Below are 20911 nucleotides of genomic sequence, written 5' to 3'. Positions count from 1 at the left end.
AGAGGAGAACTGACAGCAGCCAGGCTAATCAATGGTCACTAGAGAAGCCATGGGTAGGTCTCGTGCTGCTGGTGGTAGGAGGTGCCAGCCATGGCCAGAGAGTGCTTCAGGCAAATGAGGCACAGGTTCAAGACAGAGGCAGTGAAACACAGGATGTCAAAGGCCACCCAGATATCACATAAGTCCCCAAAGGGTAGTAGCCAGCTGCCTGGGCTGCCACTTCCCAAGGCATTCTCAGCACAGCCACCAGATTGTCCAAGATGACCAGAAAGAATATGAGAACAATGGTGATCTTGGAATGCAGGTGGCAAAAGTTCAGGGTGGCGGCACACATAAGGAGTATTTATCAGCAAAATGCCAGCAGTGAGGACAGTAAGTGCCCTCCTCACCTCCCTGTCCTCTGCTGGACCGGGGACCTCTGTCACCCACATAAAAACTAATTTCTGGGACTTCTAGAGACTCTGGAACAGGCCTGAGATTAGGGGCAAGGGTCAAGTAGTGAGGACCCGACAGACGACAGACGCACCAGCCTCTACCTAAAATCAGTCAAATACCCCCCTGGCTTCCTGCGGCGGTCTCTCTCCCTGCACCGAAGAGTTGCCCGGGGCAGGATCCCGCCACTGGAAGAGGGGATGAGTCGCTGCATAGGGCAAAGATTGGAGGTCCCATATTTTATCTTGTGAAAGGAGCGGGGAGGTTTCGGTCAGTGGCTCCCGGGCTCCTCCCAGCGACGGAAGAGAGCGACAGGCCACAAACAGTGACTAGGGCCAGCGTCTGTCCGAGTGGACGGACGTGAAGACACGAAGGGATCTGGACGCAAGAAACCCGCTGGAAAGGAAAGCGTTATCTGGGAAGCATGGAGGCTGGGACCGAGCCAGGGGGCCCAGAGATCCCCTACGCGCCCAGAGATCCCCTACGCGAGCGGACTCGGCGTCCTTCCCGGACTTGATCGCCCGACGGCTCTCCGAGCCCGACAACCCGCGCTCCTGGCTCGGAAGCCCTGCAGCGCCGGCTGCCCTGGAGCGCGGTGGTCCCTCTCACCTTCTTCCCCGGGGCGCCGACCCTTTGTTCCCAGAGCCCCGGGCTCCGCTCCGTGCCTGCACCGAGACGGTCCGAGAAAAAGCGCCAGCTAGGTCTTGAACCCGTTCTCCCCAAGGCCCAGAGGCGTGCCCAGCTGCTCTCTGCAAGCCCCCGCCCCGCCCCTCCGAGTCCCGCCCCCGAGCCCCACCCCCAAGCCCCGCCCCGGAGTACCGCCCCCTCGGAGCCTCTGGTGCTACCGAGACTTCCCGGGCCCGCAGTTCCGACTTTCCGTGAGATCTCTGAACTGCATCTCTGGAGCCTTTCCTTCTAGAAGGGTCTCCTTTTCCCTCGGCAGCCCCTCGCTGGACTCGGAAGGACCAGAAGAAAGGTACTGTTGCTCCAGTGGTAATTGTGAGGTGACGGAGGCACCTGCGAGCTGTGCCTCTAGTGGGGTCTGCTGTGCTAGTAGCAGAGAATGAGAGCAAGGAGGACTCTCCCCTCAGCTGCTGTCCTCCTCGCATCAGTGGCCAGATGATGCCTGCCCCTTGCTTCCAATCCTGGAAACTGATAAAGACAGCTTCGATTTGGGTGCATCTTAAAAAGTACCTTCCCCCATGGGGCGCCTGGGTGGCTCAGTGGGTTAAAGCCTCTGCTTTCGGCTCAGGTCATGATCCCAGGGTCCTGGGATCGAGCCCCGCATCGGGCTCTCTGCTCAGCAGGGAGCCTGCTTCCTCCTCTCTCTGCCTGCCTCTCTGCCTACTTGTAATCTCTGTCTGTCAAATAAATAAATAAAATCTTTAAAAAAAAAAAAAAAAAAAAAAAAAAAAAAGTACCTTCCCCCAACCCGCTCCCCCCTCACACACGCCAAGCTCTGGTAGGTGCTTATGGTAAATAAGAAACAAAAGCAAATTCAGTTCTGGTTTCTGGAAGTTTCTCTTCCAGGGTGTCATAATCAAAGGGACTTACTCCCATGAAAGCTGAAGAATCAAGACTATATTTGAGTTTCATAAATGGGTAGGATGATGAGGGTGAGAGCCAACTTTTACCCTAGTTGGGATAAGAACAGACGGAGAGAGGAAAAGTAAAAGAGAAATGCAAAAATTGGATTCACTAGCTGAAACCTCTTTCCATCATTAAAAGGGTCTCTACACCCAATTTCCACTGTGCAAGGCTTTGGGAGAAGGTTCCTCACACCATCAAGCAATTCTTGGCCACCAGCTGGGTGTCCTACAATTCAACTCAGTTCTGACTGTAGCTGCCTGGAGGCAAAATCAGATTCCTCAGTCCAGCAAGAGTGATCTTGTCACAATCACAATCACAAATCCAGGTTGTCCCCTGTGCTTCTAAATCAGAGGTTTCTATGATATCCATCTTGGATTTGATTAATTTCCTAGAGTAGCTCACAGAACCCAGGAAACCCTTTTACTCACTACATTATGGGTTTTTCCAAAGGATAGTAAAAGGACACAAATCAACAGTCAGATGAGATACATAGGGTAAGATCCTGAACAAAGGAGCTTCTAGCCTTATGGTGTTTAAGGCCCAGACTGGTGACATTCTGGCTCCCTAACCTGCAAGCTCTCTGAACCCTATCCTTTTGGACTTTTGTGGAGGCTTCATTTCTTAGTCATGATTGATTAAAGCATTGGCCCTTGGTGATCACACTCTGTCTTCAGGTCAGCTCCCTTCTCTGGAGTTTTGGGGGAGGGAGGGTAAGGACTGAAAGTTTCTTTTCTTTTCTTTTTTTTTTTTTTAAGATTTTATTTATTTATTTGACAGAGAGAAATCACAAGTAGATGGAGAGGCAGGCAGAGAGAGAGAGGAAAGCAGGCTCTCTGCTGAGCAGAGAGCCCGATGCGGGACTCGATCCCAGGACTCTGAGATCATGACCTGAGCCGAAGGCAGCGGCTTAACCCACTGAGCCACCCAGGCGCCCCAGGACTGAAAGTTTCAACCCTCTAATCACAAGGCTGGTTCCTCTGGTATCCAGACCCCATTCTTAGGTGTTTTCCAGAATTCATCTCATTAACATCAACTTGGGTATGGTTGAAAGGGGCTGGTTAGGATTATCAACATTCCTTTACTACTCTTATCACTTGGGAAATTTCGAGGGTTTTAGGATCTCTGCCAAAAACAGGATGAAGACTATGTATTTGTCTTCTTATCAATCACAATATCACAATCATCCATTGCTAACCTTGGACAAATTATTTACCATTTCCAAGCCTCCATTAACTCATTTGTGAAATGATAGTTCCTGTCTCATTGGAAGATTAAGTACATTCAAAGGGTTTAGCATAACATGGTAACCATGGAGATGCCCTGCCCTGGCCTCCCTTCAAGGATTTGCTGCCCAGCTGCAGAGAGTGTGGTCAGCCACCAGCGGACCTGCTTTTGGCTCCTTCAGGGGCTGCCCCAGCTGCAGAAAACTGCCCCAGCTGAGGTCACCCCCTTTTCCAGGGGACTCTGATAACTGAGGAAAAAGATAATGGATAAAGGCACGGCCTGTTCTGCCTGACATAGATAGTAATGGGCAAACTCATTCTAGAATTTCTTGCCAGAGCGGCCAAGGCTTTTGGGGGCCTGCATCATGGATTGACTTCTTCCTCCCCCCAGTCTTCTACCCTTTTTGCTTCACAGGTGGGGAGCCCTGATACCCCAAACTCTGTCTCCAGATCTGCTTCTGGAGAGCCCAGTCTATAACATGCAGTGTCTGGCAGACAGTAAGTATGCAATAAATGTTAGCTATTGCTTTTTGTTACTGTTGTGTTGAAATAGGAACTCAAGTCTGAGATTGGACATTCTGTTCCTAACCCATCCCACCCCTGCTTTGCAGGTGCTTAGTGCTGTACTAATCACCCTTCATTATGCTAATATCGTGGAATTACTCTTTGTTATAAACATTTGTATCCTTCCCAAAATTCATAAATTGGAATCCTAACCCCCCTTGTACTGGTATTACGAGGTGGGGCCTTTAGCAGGTAATCAGGTCATAAGAGCGGAGCCATCGTGAATGGGATTAGTGCCCTTATAAAAAGAGACACCAGACAGCTCCCTTGCCCTCTTTCCACCAAGTGAGGATCTAAGAAGGTGGCTATCGGCAGCTAAAAGAAGGCCCTCACTAGAACCAGACCATGCAGGCGCTCAGATCTCTGTCTTCCAGCTTCCAGAACTGCAAGATAATTTTTGTGGTTTCTTAGCCATCTGGTCTGTGGTATGTTGTTATACAATCTGAACTACGATATTCATCTTGAAGTACCTGCAGGGCAGGGAACCTATCTAAAACTTCCTTCCTTCCCTCCACTGATTTGTTAGCTCACACAAACTGTGCATACCATGTGAATCTGTTGATTAATTTTTAACTTTCCTGGGTTAAGGACTTGAGTGTGTTATTTTTGAATAGCTAAATTTTACTCTTCCCACATGGATAAGGAATTTTCTAGGCTACCTCGTTACATGGTAAGCCAGGAGGCCAGCCTGCATTCATTATACTGTTCGCAGGGGTAGAAATCTATTAGCTAAGGTTCCATCCACCCTGCATTTCACAGTGTGCTTTTTGGGGATACCAAGTCATCTAATCACACCATTGGTTATCTTGCAAGGATTCCGAGTCTGGCTCCTTTAGAAAGGGCTGTACAGCCCACAGCTGGGACTTGGTTTCGATACAGTTGATGGGCTTTGTTCCAAAATGCAAGTCAAAAGAGTTACCTTAAGGGGTAATATCAGCAAAGGAGCAATGCCAAGACCGACCTCGAGTTCACTAAGAACTGGCCCCTGGCCAGCTGGTATCTCTTGGGAGGGGATATTGGATCCACAGAAGTTAGTGTCATTGTAGCACTGAGAACTGGGGGAAGCCTGTCTGCCAAGCCACAGCGCTAGCACATAACACCCACCAACTACAGGAAGTGCTCTGGGAGTTAGATCGTTTTTGAAAGTCTGCTTCAAGAGTAGCCTCTTCTAACAGAGAGTGTGTGGAGTTGGAAGTCAACAGCCTAACTTCTCCTTGCCCACTCTGTGACCTTGGGCAGGTCATCTATGCTTCAGTGTCCTCAGCTGGAAAACGAAGGCTTTGCTCGGTTTGCCAAGGCTCCCCCGGCTCTCCTGTCCGAGGTGTCTGTGACGACGTGTTGTTTCTGTGCAGCAGGTGAACGGGAACCACACTTTGTCCCCAGAGGGGCTGCAGCTTGAATAAAAATGAGATGTCGGTGGTAGGAATGAGACATTGGCGGGGAAAACAAAATCCCTCAAAAGGAGAGGAGGTTGTCAAACTCACCCACAAACCTCAAAGCAAAGCTTTGGTTGGATTCCCTGTGAGTCAGGAGCTTTCCCAGTTGCCTCATCTTTCTTATAACTTTGTTATTTCTCCTTGCAATTGCTTTGATGACATTTCCAGCACGTTGGACCAGAATATCGTGACCTCTTTGGGGTGGGGAAGGGCACAGGGTTGGCTGCTCAGCCTTGAACTCTCAGCCCTTCAGGCAGTGATAAGACACCCCTCTCACAATAGGTATCTGACTGGAGAGCCCACCCAGCTCCTGGGTGCCCCCCTTCCTCCCACCTTCCCACACCTGCTCTCTGTGTGCTGCCACACTGTCCCGGCAGGCAGTGACTGCAGACCCTCTAGCCACGTTTCCTGTCTCGTCACAAGGCAGCAGGTGTTCATGAGAAAGGAGCAGCAGACCATCTGCGGGGAGACTAAGACAGTCAGAATCTCAGGAGTCCTCTTATCTGTCTTGTTTGCTTTGCTGATGAGAAATGAGAGGCTTGTGGGCCCACAGCCACACAACTCGTTAGCGGCGGAGGCAAGAACAGGAGGTAGGTTTCCCTTAGCTAGGACCTATCACTCCCTAGTTTGTATTTTCTCTCCCTACTTGTTCTTAGCAGAATGGATAGATATTTTAACACTTAGTTTGCTTTACAAGATTCTGAACACCCAAGAAAATACTCAAGAAAAGTGAAAGCTTGGATGTCATCTCCTCTGTGAAGCCCTCCCTGAGCCCACCAACTTAAAAGTATTTATTCTGGGAACTTACTTAGGTCTTCAGCTGTATGCTGAAGGGTCCTCCACCTTCAATAGGGCAGTATTCGAGCCTGATTTATCTGGGCCCAGTATAGCTCCACACACAAGAAAATTCACCAGTTCCCTTAATAAACCAAGTCCATTCAGAGGAGCACCCTGACACGGGACTCGGGCCCTCATGGGGATCACGTGCAGAAACGCAGCCACCGCCAGCCAGCGGCTCCTTGTTCTCTCTGAGCCACCCCAGACAACATCTCAGCAAGGCCCCAGGCTAAAACATTTTAACACGGACTTCTGAGCAGCTCTGGCCAGTGGCAAGAAAGAGTTTAACATGAGACCACAATGTTCAGGTCATCCAGCTTGACTAGGGGTCCCTGCAACATGCCTCCCTTAGAGCACTTGGCCCGTTTCATGGGGTTCTCTGTCCAAGCTGTTTCTGCTCTGGGTTCGGTGACTCCCCTAGAGCTGCAAACCCAGTGCTGTGGTCGACCTAGCTCTGCACTCAGCCTCCCCACCAGCAGTGGCAAACACTAGGCCAGTAACAGGTGCTGAGTGAACACTGCGCCAGACTAGAAAATGGTTATCATCACACAGGTAGAGGAATGGGGCTATTGAAAAAGAGAACAGGCCATGGAAAATAATCAAGACGATGGCACTCTCCTGGAACCCAGGCCCATCCAAGAATGCCTCCTCCCCGAGAACAGGAACCGTGTGGTATGAGAGCGAGCGGCTGGCGCCGGCCACCTCAGCCCTCACACTCTGCAGCTCTTTCCTTCTCCTGCGGCCTTCAAGCCAAAGACCTGGAGTGTGTCTACGCTGTGGGTGTGAGTGGCAGGGGGTATGAAGGCACAAGAAACTATACAACCTGAGAAGAGACCAGGACAGGCACTCGGATTTTTTCTTTTAATTATTTATCAGATAAAAAAGAAAAAATAGTGATTGTTTCTCTTCACCCCCAACATTTCAGTTTTCCAAGGTCAAGTAGGAGAGAAATTGAACAGTAATTCATGCTCCTTGCCTGGAGCAAATTCTTTCCCTGGGCTCTGCGGCACCTCGTGGAGGAGGGCCAGGGCAAAGGGCTCCAGGCAGAAATACTTGTTACTGTGGCAGCAGAGTGGCAGTGCAGCTGTCCTCCTTTCTTCTCCCTGTTGCCAGAACATTCAGACCCTCCTGTCTGCCGCCTCTCCCCCCAGTACCATCCTCCCCAGTCCATCAAAGGAAGCAGGAAGACAGCACGTGAGGAGGCAGGACAGGTCTGGCGCAGGACCAGGGAAGTACACAGCAGACGTGGCGGAAGGCCACATCTTCTGCTTCTATTGCACATCCTGGCTCAGATCCCCTGCCCTGAGCAACGGGCTCCAAAGGGAAATGCTTCTGAAGTTCAAACCAAGAACCTGCGGTTGTGTGCCAGGCTCAAGAAGGGGAGGTGTGTGGTTGTGTGGCTTGTTCTGATACGCATATTTAAGTTATATGTTAAGTTATTCTGTGCTGGGGGCAAGGCAGAGATTGTGCCTCGTTAAAAAAAAACATGGAGTTTGGACACCCGGGGCCCTAATAGTCGCCTGGGCTTCTCCCCGTCAAGTTCAAAAGACTAAGAATAACTCTCCAGTCCGCAGATCTTCTGCATAAGACGGAAAAGACAGCAGCATCCCCCCAACTACACAAGCCCCCTTGCCAGGTGTCGTGACTCTGACACTCAGGGGTGACGTCTTTTTCTGAACACCTGGAGAATCTGGCCAGCGGCCCCACAGAACACCCTTTCACACTGTACGTTCCTCCATCAGGTGGCAGCTGTTTGATTCTCCTTCCTTGCATTGCAGTGAAAACAGAGTAGGACCGGAACAAGTCGCTTACCTGACCTTACAAAATAAAGTCCTCAGGGGAAAAACAGTGGGGGTGGGGAGAAGGGACTGGTTTTGATTTGGCAAAGCTGCAACTCTTTCGCCTTCATGGGCTGGAACAAAGCTGGCGGGTAAAGACAAACCTAACTGAGCCAACGGCAAGGACTGCAGGCTATGAGAGACAACAGGTCAAACACAGAACTGTATAAATTGTGGCACTATAAAGATGAGAAGGCAGGTCCATGACACCAGCTGGGAGCACGCCTGGCGAGCACGCTTCCAGAAATTACATCTGTCCTGTAGTGAGTGGTGGCATCCAGATACATCGAAGCAGTTCTCCTTCCTCCTCTTCCCAACAAATTCTGAGAGTTTCTCATTTAAATAACTATGTACACACACACAAGCCTGGTCTCTCTTTTACACGAGGGTCCTTCACTTAAGGGTCCTAGAATGGCTTTAGAGAGTCGGTTCCAATTGCCTTTTTGGAGATTTACTGCTTGGGACCAAACCTGTAAGGAGAAGAAATGACTGAGTTCTACATCAGGCAGACCTTTAGGGTGAAAGCATCCCAGTGTTTAAGGGGTTGAGTCTTCACATAAATAACGAGCCTGCAACTCCCTCCCTCCCACAAACCCCTTGGGGTCTGACACCCTAACAGACTAAGTACCCAGGCTGGGACTCACTAGCCCTGTGCCTGGCTACTGTCAACCAGAGGGACCCACGCCCACCGGCAACCCTGGGAGTAAAGCTCCATACCTCCCTCTGATAAGGACAGCTTCTCAAGTTCAGCTTCAAGTTCAGCGTCCGAGATCCTAGGGTTAGGCACACTGTTGGTATAAAATGTCTCAGGGGGGGTTTCGGGCAGATCCAAAGGTTCTTTGGTGGTATCCTGAAGAAGGATGTCCAATTCCTTCTCCAGTTCCTCACTGTCAAAATCTGGAAAGAAAAGATGGCATGAGGACATACAAAGTCCAAGGAGCAAATGCGTTCCTGAGTCAAGGATTGGGGGTGGCATCACTCAGCTCAGCTCTACAAAAGATGTCCAGGCCTCCTTGCAGGTCCGAAAAATCGTAGGAGTCGGGAGGCAGAGGGCACCTCCAAGCAAATACTCTTCTCCCACACACACAGAGCTAAGTCATCAAGGGCATATATTTGCTAACACCACAGAACTGACCCTACTTCCCCTTGCCCATAAAGGAGGATCCTGCAGTAGGAAGTCTAGTGAGGCAAGATGGCTGCAGCCCAGAGAGGTTAACGGTACAGTCTACCAAGAGGAGAGGACAGTTCCTTCTAACCACTGCTGGGGGTGAACCCCAGAGAGAGTCCTGCCTGCACCAGGAAAAGCAGATCTATGACCCAAGCCATCACAGTACCAGCAAGCGAAACCCTCTTAGGAAGGAAGGAAGAAAAGAACCACCCTGTCAACTCACCTAAGCCATTGGTCACCCCACCAGCCAGAGTCTGAGAAACTTCATCCTGAGTGTCACACAGCTGGAAGAGAAAAGCACAAGGCCTTGAAGGCGGAGTAGCATTTCTGGGGGTCTCCGTCTCTTGGGCTCACGGTTCAGGGTTACCAAGTAATGCTGCCCCACCTGAGAATCAGTGCACAAGGGAAGGAGTCTAGTTTGGGGAAAGAGGAAGCACAGCAAAGTCACACCTGCCCTCACTAACTTCCTTCTGTAGCTGTTCCTCCCTGGCCCCCTCCTGTACCTCTTGGATCTGATCCACAAGGCTCTCTGCCTTCTCCACTGTGACATCCTTCATGGAGAGTTTTAGTGCTCCTACCCCAGCCTGATAGGCATTGAAAACCTAAAGAGGAAACGAAGTTATCAGTGCAAACAAAGAACACTGGGCAAAATACGTACCAATATCATTTCATCTCTGAATGATGACTTTGGGTTTTTTTTTAACCACCCGCCCTTGATTCAGCCCATGTTCACAGAGGCCAAAAGTTCCCAAAAGGAGAAGCGAACTCCCAGCCCTACCCTGAAAACACCCAGGCCTCCTCCAAACAGCACAGCCACAGTGGAGGGAATGAGGAGTGTTTGCTGGAGAGACCACCCATATCCCGGAACTAGAGGGGCAGTGGTTACCATCTGATCTGTCTGGGAGGCGTAGATCCGGTCCAGGATGCCTTGAACAGTGTCCAGCTTGGCATGCAGGGCCTCGATGCGCTTCTCTGTCCGCTGCTTGGCCTTGAGAGACCTCAGAGCCTGGCGGGGGTGGGGGGAGAGGCATGGAGACTTGGTCAGGACGGCCAGAGGGCCAGAGGAAGCAAGGCTTTCTCTGGTGGTAAGACCATCTCAGGCCTCCTCCTCCTCCCTTACTTGTAAAGCAAGCTGTGGTGCCTGGACCACCTGCAGACACTTCCCATCATGCCCCAAGCTCGTCTCTGAACCGCTGGGGTACCACCACCCACTGTCGGACCCAGGCACAGGTACACAACTAGAGGGGAAGAGCGGAAACTCACCAGCTGCTTCTTTCCTGCTCGGCATGCCCGGCGGGCTTCTTCTTTACACCTACCAAACACAGGGGACAGATCAAGATGACTGTGGCGCAGGATGAGGGCGGTACTGTCTTGAATAGTCCCCGAGAGTCCCACTTAATGAAGGTACTTTCCAATCTGAAAATCAAATCAATTCCGTCCAATGGCCAGAAAAACGATGCCCAAGAGCCTGCTGGCAAACTCCCGCAGCAAGCTGAGATATAAAATGGAACATGTATGCAGGCGAGAAAGCCAAACCAACCAAGGATAAGCAGTTTCAGCCGCCAGGCAAGGAAAATGTGCCAACAAGGCACCCTAACAGCACAGTCCCATTTTGGCAGCCGGTAGACAAGGAATCAGTTCTGAACACCAACAGTGGCCTTGGACGTAGTTCCTGGCTTCCCTGCACTGCTGGGTCTCTCTCACTGTTAAGGAGGAGCAAGCATTTTCATTCAATGTCCACATAGCCTACAGTTTGGAGAAGGGTTCATGTGCCTTTAGCAGGGGTGCCTTCCCCATCTGAGGGGAAGAGCAGGGATCCCTCAGAAAGAACCTGGAAGGCGGACACTCGCCTCATTCACTACGGTATTCCGAAGTATTCCTAAGAACCTAAGACAAGACCCTGCTCGACAGACACTGTTAAAAAGATCCTGGCATGGAGGAGCAGAAATGTTAATGCCAACAGACGTAATCTTGTCGGGGGAAGAATTAAAATTCCTTTTTTTCTCCTTTGTGATAGTCCGTGTTTTTGCATGACCGCTGCACTGAGCAGCGAGGACTTTGCTATTAGTAAAATAACTTTTCTTTCTTTTTCTCTAAGAGTTTATTTATTTACTTGACAGACAGAGATCACAAGTAGGCAGAGAGGCAGGCAGAGAGAGAGGAGGAAGCAGGCTCCCTGCTGAGCAGAGAGCCCGATGTGGGGCTCGATCCCAACCTGAGTTGAAAGCAGAGGCTTAACCCACTGAGCCACCTAGGTGCTCCCTTTTCTTTTTCTTTTTTTTGAGATGAGCCCATGGGCAGCAGTGCTTTGCTGGGTGGGGAGGCTGGGGCTGCTCAGCTCCAGGGTAGTTACCTCTCTGCTTCCTGGGACAAGGACTCCACCTTGCGCGATAGCAGCTGTTCACTCTGCATCAGCTGGTACACCCCGACATCTACGTCGTTGACTGGAGAGACCTTGGCATGTGGCCCTCGGGCAAACTTCACAATCTGAGGGACAGGGACAAATTACTGGGGCCCCTACTGCCCATGCTCAGAAATCCCCCCGGCAGGAAAGGCAGGAGGCACGTGCAGTAGGCACTCGATAAGCCGTTGCTGAGTCGCTGAACAAACAGCTGGACTTCCGTACCTTTTCCCCATTCTGCTCGAGAACTGTGACTCTCTTCTCTTTCTGCAGCTGCAGCAACACTAGGTAGAAGGTCCTCTCGTCCGGACAGGAGCCCGCACAGAGGGTGCTCAGCTCTGACAGGGCCACCACGGGGTGGGAGGAGAGCGGGGAGTTCTGATACAGACGGTACACCTCCTCGGCTTTCTCCTGGAGAGGGGGAGGCAAACGTGCTTACAAGCCTGGCCGCTGCCCTCAGAGCCCCGGAAGCCCTGGCCCCATGTTCCCAACCAGGATCATGCAAGACCAGAGCAGGGGGCGCTGGCCTTGTCTCCCCTGAAGTAGCAGTTTTGGAAAGGAAAAAGAACTTGAGTTTTTTTTAAACCTTGGAGGGAAGTCTGGTATATACATATGATGAAAGAAAGTACATGGTATGTGTATCAGGAGCTGGCTCCGTGCTCGCCTGTCCGTGTGGGACTTTGTGTTGCTGGGTCTCCCAGCCCAGGGGAAGGAGGAGGAGCCCAAGGTGGTGTGGCACGGCCAAGACTGAGAGCTGAGGCCTGCTTTTCGGCTCTGCCTGTGGAGCCCGGGATCAGTCAGTCTCACCGGTCCTCAGCATCCCTGTCACAGACTGAAGAAGGGAGAGAGATGACATCCATATTCCCTTCCAAAGCTGGTCTTCCCATTCTTAAGCCAACTGGCAATACGGCAAGCAAGAGCGTCACTGAGTCTCTAAGGAGTCTCAGGAGAGAAGGATGTGACAGTGAGGTGGGACAGGGTTTGTGTGGGGAGCCTAAGAAATAGAAGTTTCAAGAAACAATGCCACCGTGTTCCTCTTACATGGAAAGCACTCTCTCAGATTTCTGCAAATAAGAAATACTTACTGAGGTATGAACAGAGTGCTATGAAAATCTAAGGAAGGAACACCTAGGGGTTCGGAGATTGCTTGAGGGGGACAAATGGTTGTTGAGAAGAATTCCAAAGGGTAAGTTCCTAGGTGAAGTGGTGGGAAGGTTATCTCAGGAAGGGGGAAGGTCATGAGCAATGGCATAGAGTATGAGTCAATATGGTGTTTACGGATGTGGACAGGAAGGGAAGAGAGGACAGAAGCCCTTCTCTCTTACACAGACTACACAAGCTGTGGTCTCTTCTTTGCTGTCCTTGCTCTGCAGATGGTGGACAGTCTTGGAAGTGAAATGGCAAGGCTGGATTAACAGAATCTAGCTGGCAAGCAGGAAAGATGGATTGTAGGAGCAAGGCTTAGAGGCAGGGCGGTCATTTATGCCAGAGACTGGGAGGGCCTGAACGGGACAGTGGTGACAGGGACAGAGAAGGGATGGGTTCAAGAAAAATTCAGAAGATAAAACAGGCAGTCCTCAGTAGCTGGGCGTGGGGTGGAAGGGGACAGAAGAGTCCAGGATGATGTTTCAGTTCTGGCTTGAGTGACCAGGTGGATATGATGGTTTTAATTAACAGCAAGAACACAGAAGGAAGAGCGTATTCTATAGGGAAGATAAAACATCCCATTTTGGACACGTTGTTTAGGATGCCTGAAGTATATCCAAGAAAATACATCCAACAGATAACTAGATACGCAAACCTGAAGCTCAAAGGAGACACCAGGACAGGATATATAACTCTGAAACTCCTCAAGCACACAGAAGGTAATTCAATTCCCAAGTGCAAACGAGTTACCCAAGGAAACTCAGAGAAAAGTAATAAGCTGAAGGAAGACCCAGGTTTAAGAGGCGAAGGAACTCACAAAAGAGACCCAGAGCAACACATAGGGAGAACCAAGGAGAACCATCAGTGTAATGACAACAAAATCAAAGAAATGGAAAATTTTAAGAAGTGAGGGGCAACGGTGTCAAAGGCATAAGAGTCGTCTAGTAAGACAGGGACTCCACTTTTCATGTGATTTACCTGCCTTGTCAGATAATAACACTTACTATAAAGCTTCTGTAGTGGGAACAGTGCGGTGTCCAGGCCAAAAGATGAACGGCAAGCAACAGTAAATGATGTTGGGGCAGCTGGGAGGCTCAGCTGGTTGAGTGTGCGACTCTGGATTTCTGCTCAGATAATCATCTCAGGGTTGTGAGACAAGTACCATGTCAGGCTCTGTGCTCAGCACGGAGGCTGCTTGAATTTCTCTCCCTCTGTCCGTCCCGCTGCTTGTGCGGGCTCTCTCGAATAAAACAATAAATCTTTTTTACTAAGCAGGGAGCCTGATGCAGCGCTTGATCCCAGGACCCTGGGATCATGACCTGAGCCAAAGGCAGACGCCCAACACCTGAGACACTGAGGTGCCCCAAAAATAAATTAAAAAAAAAAAAAAAAAAAAACCCACCAAAAAATGATGTTAAGACAACTGACTGTTTGGAAGAAAATTGGTTTTCCTTACCAGATATACAGAAACAAATGCCAAATTACTGAAATTTATTTTTTGAATTTATTTTTTATTAACATATAGTGTATTATTTGTTTCAGGGGTACAGGTCTGTGAATCATCAGTCTTACAAAATCCACAGCACTCCCCCATTGCACATACTCTCCCCAGTGTCCATCACACAGCCACCCTCAAATTACTGGAATTTAAATTGAGAAAATGTTTTGTTGTTGTTGTTTTAAAAGATTATTTATTTATTTATTTTTGAGATTGAAAGAGAGAGAGAGAGAGCCAGCACAAGTGCACAGGCCGGGGTGGGGGGCAATGCTGGGGCAGAGGGAGATAGAGAAGGGAGCCTGATGTGAGGCTCGATCCCAGGATCTGGGATCATGACCTGATCCGAAGGCAGAGGCTTAACCCACTGGGCCACCCAGGCATCCAAGAAAATATTTTTTAACATTTTTTTTAAAGATTTTATGTATTTATTTGAGAGAAAGAGAAAGACAGGTGGGGGGAAGGGCAAAGGGAAAGCGAATCTTAAGCAGACTCCCCACTGAGCACAGAGCCCAGTGCAGGGCTTGCTCTCCGGACTCTGAGATCCCAACCTGAGCTGAAATCAAGAGTCTGATGTTTAACCAACTGAACCACCCAGACACTCCTGAGAAAATATTTTAAAAATCTAATTAACCTAGTGGAGGATGCCTTTGTAAGCAAGACCAGAAATTCAAGAGCCATAAAGCAAAATTTTTAGAGACCTGACCATAGAAACGTAAACTTTTATACAGTAAAAGACATGATAAATAAAAATGGAAAGCAAAAGAGAGACCAGAAAATAATATTTACATCCCTAACACTAAATATATTCTATCTATCTACCCCTAATATGCAAAAATACCCCTCCTAAATATAAAGGACAAACAATCCAGTATAAAAATAAGCAAAAAATATAAATAGGCAACACACAAAAGGGGATTTGTAAATGGCCAGCAGACAGGGAAAAAGCCACTCAAACCCCAAATAGGAAGCATCATTTTTGTTTGTCATACTGGCAAAATTTAAAAGACTCATGTTATCCAGTGCTGGCAAGGATGTGGGGAGACCGAACATGTTAATGTGTGAATTAGTACAAACTTCTGAAAAGTAATTTGGCAATTTCTGTACATATGCATTTCTAGAAATCAACAAAAAAAAAAAAAAAAAAAAAAAAAAGGAAGTATACAGGTATGTACACAAAGCTATCAAAGAAGTATTTTTTTGTTTTTTTGTAACAGAGAAATTGGAATGACTTCAATGTCCAACTGTGTGGTTACTACAGGTTAAATTGTGGCGTATCAATAGATTATCATGCAGCTATCCGAAAGAATGTTATGTAGGGGTCTGCAAAGACGCTCATAACATACTGAAGTGTAAAGAAAAAAAGGCACGTTGCAGATCAATAAGTAAAATAAGATTCTATTTCTGGAAAAAATGCATGTGTGCATGCATAGTTTTGTATGTATGTGTACATTCATGTATTTATTCAACAAATATTTAGTGACTCTCTGTTATGAAGCAGGTGCTGTTCCCAGAGTCCCAGCACCAATAGAACTTCTCCCTCCTGATAGGAGAGACAGATTATAAATAAATAAACAAATAAATAATATTTTTAGGAAGGATTAAATGCTAACTAAAATAAATAAAATAAAAACATAAAAATATAAATATAAAAAACATATTTTACCTGTATAATATATATAAATACATCTAAAAATAAGATAAAATAAAATAAAACAAAACAGAAAGTAATACAATGGTGTGGGACAAGGTCAGTAAGAAAATATAGGAACACCTGAGCACGCGTGTGTGTGCACACACAAACAGAAAGGAACACACCTAAAGAGATGGAAATGGCATGAACAGAAAGGAAATGTTTGTTTCTTTGTATAATTATTTTAAATAGCAAACCGTATGGGCAATTTTTACTTTTCTGCATTTTTTCAAATAAAAAGTTACTGGCTTTCTGTGTATGGACTTGGGAAAATCACTTAACCTCAGAAGTGTAGGCTTTATTTTATAACAATATCTAGAGAAGACTCTTCAGTTTCATACACAGAAACAAGGTTCCCTCTCAGGAGAAAAGAACAAAGTTACCATATATTTGAAAGCAGATGTCACGGAATGAGCTCAAGTGTTAAGCACTCTGTTTCATGATATAAGCTGGGTATAGGTTTAACGGTACCGTGCCGCTGTAGAGCGAGATTTATTTTTCTACTTAAATAAGAGTAAACTACACTGCAGTTAAAAATTACTGTTGGTCCTTGGAAGATCTATGTTATTAATTCTACTTCCTCCCCCATCTCTGCCTTTGCTCTCAAAAGCCTATGAATCGAAAACCACATCTGTGGGGACAAATGAGTCTACCTCCCTTTGTTCCAGGTTGGAAAACCTTACGGTAAAAGACTGCAAAGAGTAATGGAGCTTGGCCCACAGCCACACAAACTATCCTGTAGTTTCTGCGGGTCCCTGGCTAAGTCCTGGAGGTCAGGGCGCTGGGTGGGAGGAGAGCCATGTGGGTGAAGGGAAAGAAAGAGCCCTTCCCTTGAAGCAGATGCACACTGCTCAGTCAAATCGTGAGGGCCAGGGAGAGGGGGTAGATTTTGGAGACGTCCACCTCAGTCTGAGTTAGAGAGGGTGGGGTGTCTGTCAAGGTGAAGAGAAAGTGGAGCTTCTGTGGGGCAAGGGATGAAGATGCTCAGCTGGCTCCAGCTGTGTGGAAGCTTCTGGAGCTATGCAAAGGTCCTGAGGTTGGGCTTAGTCTGTGAGTTTCAAAAAATAAGTACTGTCTACGCTGTACTTCTGCTACCTGGTGTTCGGTCAATCTGTAAACATGCACACACACAGCAGTTCTGGTAGAGTGGTGGGGCTGAAGTGGGTGTACACTGGGTTAAAGTGCACTGGGAAGGTCAGGAAGTGGTGACAACAAAGCTTGGTCAAGAAGGAGAGAAACAGAGCACTAACGAGACAGTGGCCAGGCCCCACAAAGGAGTCATTCTGTGATGGGAAAAACTCAGGAGGATTTAGAGGCTGAGGAAGGAGAGCACCAAGCAAGGGAGACGGAATGTATATCAAGAGGGACTGATGGAATGAGGGAAGAGCTGGGTAGACACAGACTCAAGAGCCCATGTGGAGGAGAAGACGGACCCTTCATCCTCTGAGCCTGGGGAGAAATGAAGGCTCAAACTTGACGGAGAAGGACAGAAAACTGAAGGCTTATCTTAGGAGATGCTCAACGAAATGTCAGCAGAGTCATGGGGGTGGTGTATGGAAGGCAAGTGTGAGGGGGCTGAGAAAGGACAAGAAGCTGGGCTGAGGAATGGCTACGAGGGCCCTCCTAGAGCTGGGCCCCATGAAAGGGACCCCAGTCTTGGTGACAGGGTGATTCTCTCTAGCAGGGATGGCAGACTGTGGGGCCGGTCTACAGCAGTGGCTGTGCTGGGTGTCTCAGGTGGCCCGAGAGAGCAGCAAAGCAGCTGGGTGCATGCTCTAGTTTGGCTAGGGAAGGCAGGCCAGGAGGAAGCTGACCACCCAGTACAGCATGAAGGGACCAAGGGCCTGGGGGCCTCTTCAGTGAAACTAAGACCATCAGTAAGCTGAAGGGGAGAGGGTTATAGTCACAGAGGAGGAACTCTGAACCTGGTCTGCTGATTTAAGAGAAGGCCTAGCTAAAGTCACAAGGTCTTTAGAAATCCTCAGAAATGCTTAACCAGTAAACTACAGAAGGCAAAGAATTTTCCAAACTTTAGCTTATCACTAATATCTACAAATACAGAAAGTAGTCAACTGTATGTTACCGACAATTCCTGGACAGCCATTGCCTTTGAAATGTACAATCCAACTAACAACTCCATATAAAAGGTCAGATAAACTCCATTATCAACTCCGTCACCATGCAAAAAAAGATGTTGTTTCTCTAAGGATACACACAGGAACATGGAGGATCCTGTCATCATGGCGATGCCATTTGGACCGGACCTCTGCCTTTTCAGCACCCACCTTAAGCAGCTCCATGGCTACGAGCACCTCCTCGGCAGGAACTTTATTATCGCCTAGCATGTTGGAAAGAGTCCACTTGAGGGGCTTCAGTAGGAAGACTCCAACCCCCCAGGAGATCCAGCTGCTGTCTACACTGGCCATGAAGTCTGACTCCCGCTGCAACTCCCCTCGACTGCAGGCAAAGAAAGAAAAGGGCATAGAGTAGGCTTAATGCAATGTCCCATTCCAATCTGAATCCTCCCCTAAGAGACAAATTTGATCATCACCATCATCGTAAACACCATTTCTTAGGTACCTACTCTGTGCCAGCGATTATGAGCAGCACTGTTTATGCTCCAGCTGAAAACCTCACGACAACTCTGTGAGATGGACACTGTTGCTAGCATTCTGGTCAATGAGAAAACTGGAGGACTGGGGTGAGAGAGGCCAATATAACTTGGCTCCAAAATGCAAGCTCTCCACTAAGGCTACAGAGCCTAACTTGGGACTTCCTTGTACAAATGAAGCTCCATATGATAAAATGAAAATAACCATAATGTCAATTACTGTCAATGCAAGACCTAAGGAAATATAGAAAGATGGTCAGAGAAAAGATTCTCTGCTATTCCTAAGCTAAGGTGGAGACAGGACATAAGCACTTTATGGTACTAGTACTAAGTAGCTACATTTAATGAATGCTTACCATCGACCAATCACTATGCTAAGGGCTACGTAAAGAATATGTTTCAAATCCTCACGATAAACCTACCGACAATTATCATCATCATTTTATACTTGGTCAAGCTGAAGCATAAAGAGGGGCACATAATTTTAGCGAGTGGCAGAGCCAGGATTTGAGCCCAGACCGTTTGGCCCTCAACTTGGCACAGTTCACTTTCTCAGACACAGTAAGTTTCAGAAATGGCTTGTCCCATCAGCGTCAGCCAATGGAAAGGTACTGGGAAGAAGGGAGACCCCTAAAAAGAACATAGCAAAGTTGACTTTCTTCATTCACTGGGCAGCACCCTCAAAGGAACATACGAAAGTTGACTGTCTTCATTCACTGAAGCAGGTACTATGCTAGATAGGCTGCTCTAAGTGTAGGTACAAATGTGATCTGCAAGTGATTTAGAATCAGGAGACAAGGGGGTCCAGGCCTGGCATTAGCTCTCACTAGCTGAGTGACCTCGAGTAAGTAGCTTGATCTCAGTCTCAGTCCCCTCTTCTGTCTGTTGAGGATAATTCTATCATCTCGCTCTCAGGACTGCTGAGGAGGTCAGATGATGGTGTATGCAAAGTATCTGCATACTGTTAAGTGCGGTACATCTATTAGACAAGATATCCATGCTGCCGCCGCAGGTACCTCCAAAACCCTGCACTGGTCGCACAGGGGACACCTACAGACCCTTCTCAGAGCACCGAGGTACCCAGTAAAGCCCTCAGCCTGCTTCATGTCCTCTGCTTCAACCAGTCTGTGCCAAGGACAAGCCAAGACAGTCCAGACACATGACCTGTGCCGGGGAGGCTGCAAGCAAGATCCCCACAGGCCTTTTCCCCACGACTGCCCTCTCGTTAGTCCTGACATTCCTTAGTTCAATAAATCTATCTCACATACCTTCTGTGCCAGGGTAATTCAAATTTGGAAGCCCCTACAAAATAACTACACAACGGGATTCCAAGCCAGACAAGTCATTGTCACCTCTGCCAGACGGGTTTCTCCTCTTACCGTCTGAATCTAATCTCATCGGACAATCGTGGCCCCCCAATTTGCCCGATGCCCCGTCTCCCTCTCCCTCCACACCCCTAACCCAGCCTCCTTTCGGGTCCTCCTGTGCGTCCTGAACAAACAGATCCGCCCCTGCGGTCCAGACCCTGGGCTGGGCGCGGTACCCTCAGGGAGCCACCCCCGCCCCCTGGCCCGGGCCCGCCCTCACCGTAGCAGGTCCTGCAGCACGGTGGCCAGCCCCAGCGGGACACTGCCCTTGCGCTGAAAGGCCTCCTGCAAGTCCCGCAGACGCAGGCGCACCACCCCCTGGCGGCGGCTGTGGCTCAGCACCAACGGAGCCCAGAAGCCCATCTTGCTGTCCCAGTCGGTGCTGTTCACCTCGCGACTCCTTTTGAAGGCGGAGAACAGGAAAGACATGCGTTCCTCATCATCCTCCCACTCGGGGGGCAGTAGGCCCGCCGGGTCTCCCCCGGCCGGGGCCTCGGCCTCCCGCTCCGGGGACCACATCGGAACCCCAGCCCCGCCAAGGCTCCGAACACAACCCCGGCCCTGGTCCCCTTCCGCCCTGGTTCCTTCCCGGCTTCCGTTCCTTGACCGCCTCCTCCTCTGTCATTACGTCATCGCCACCCCCAGCGTGAAATAAGTCCCGCGCCTTCTTAAGCGCATGCTTCTCTCTGCCCTCTCTGCGCCAGGAGGCGGGCTGATGACCCTATTTTCTGACAGCTTCAAGGCGCTTGCGCCGGCACCTCCTCCCGCAGTCTTTGTGCGGCAAGTGGGGCTTCGCGCGTGCGCGGCGAGTAGGTGAGCGTCCCGCCCCCCGACGGATCATAGAGTTTAACGACGCGTCATAGAGAGCCTAACGCTTCGGCGCGGGGTTGTGGAGGTTCCAGGTAGTGGGACTGTAGAGTCCCGCTAAGAGGCGCCAGAGGAGCCGGGATCGCTGGTGCATCAGTATGCGGTTCCTCCAGCAGCCTTTACTTCAGACACTTAAACTTCCAAGATACCTTCCTTTTACAGTAATGTCAGCGGATAGACAGCCGTTGGCCACTCAAGCTCGTATCCGCACTACTTTTTTTTTTTTTTTAAGATTTTATTTAT

General features: G+C 49.0%; 1 protein-coding gene and 1 long non-coding RNA gene across 2 annotated transcripts in view; both read right to left on the bottom strand.

The window, feature by feature from the left end:
* The window catches only part of LOC123388998, a 30438-nt gene extending 29238 nt beyond the window's left edge, over nt 1–1200 (bottom strand). The window contains exon 1 of the long non-coding RNA XR_006603520.1: nt 1042–1200. This is a non-coding gene — a long non-coding RNA (uncharacterized LOC123388998). The remainder of the gene's footprint in view (nt 1–1041) is intronic.
* A 5729-nt stretch (nt 1201–6929) lies between these two features.
* CHMP7 (charged multivesicular body protein 7) lies at nt 6930–20466 on the bottom strand. Its single transcript, XM_004763269.3, has 10 exons — nt 20022–20466; nt 18109–18280; nt 11715–11900; nt 11442–11575; nt 10352–10400; nt 9975–10094; nt 9592–9690; nt 9312–9372; nt 8638–8817; nt 6930–8390 (listed from the first exon to the last, which is right to left on the bottom strand). The coding sequence occupies exons 1-10, from the start codon at nt 20318–20320 to the stop codon at nt 8338–8340; spliced, it is 1353 nt and encodes a 450-aa protein (XP_004763326.1). The 5' UTR covers nt 20321–20466; the 3' UTR covers nt 6930–8337.
* Nucleotides 20467–20911: the final 445 nt, after the last annotated feature.

Source organism: Mustela putorius, unplaced genomic scaffold (assembly GCF_011764305.1).
Source record: "Mustela putorius furo isolate JIRA1106 unplaced genomic scaffold, ASM1176430v1.1 tig00003937_pilon_pilon_pilon, whole genome shotgun sequence".
In the NCBI taxonomy this organism is placed as follows: domain Eukaryota; kingdom Metazoa; phylum Chordata; class Mammalia; order Carnivora; family Mustelidae; genus Mustela; species Mustela putorius.
This window is presented reverse-complemented; position numbering and strand designations above follow the sequence as displayed.

What these genes read in the sequence shown, in the direction of transcription:
- CHMP7 (XM_004763269.3), bottom strand. Translation starts at nt 20,320, where the DNA reads ATGTGGTCCCCGGAGCGGGAGGCCGAGGCCCCGGCCGGGGGAGACCCG. An exon ending in TTGTGGATCAGATCCAAGAG is followed by an intron (nt 9,373 to 9,591) that starts GTACAGGAGGGG and finishes TTTCTCTTCCAG; the next exon opens with CTGTGTGACACTCAGGATGA. An exon ending in GCTGTCCTTATCAGAGGGAG is followed by an intron (nt 8,391 to 8,637) that starts GTATGGAGCTTT and finishes TTCTCCTTACAG; the next exon opens with GTTTGGTCCCAAGCAGTAAA.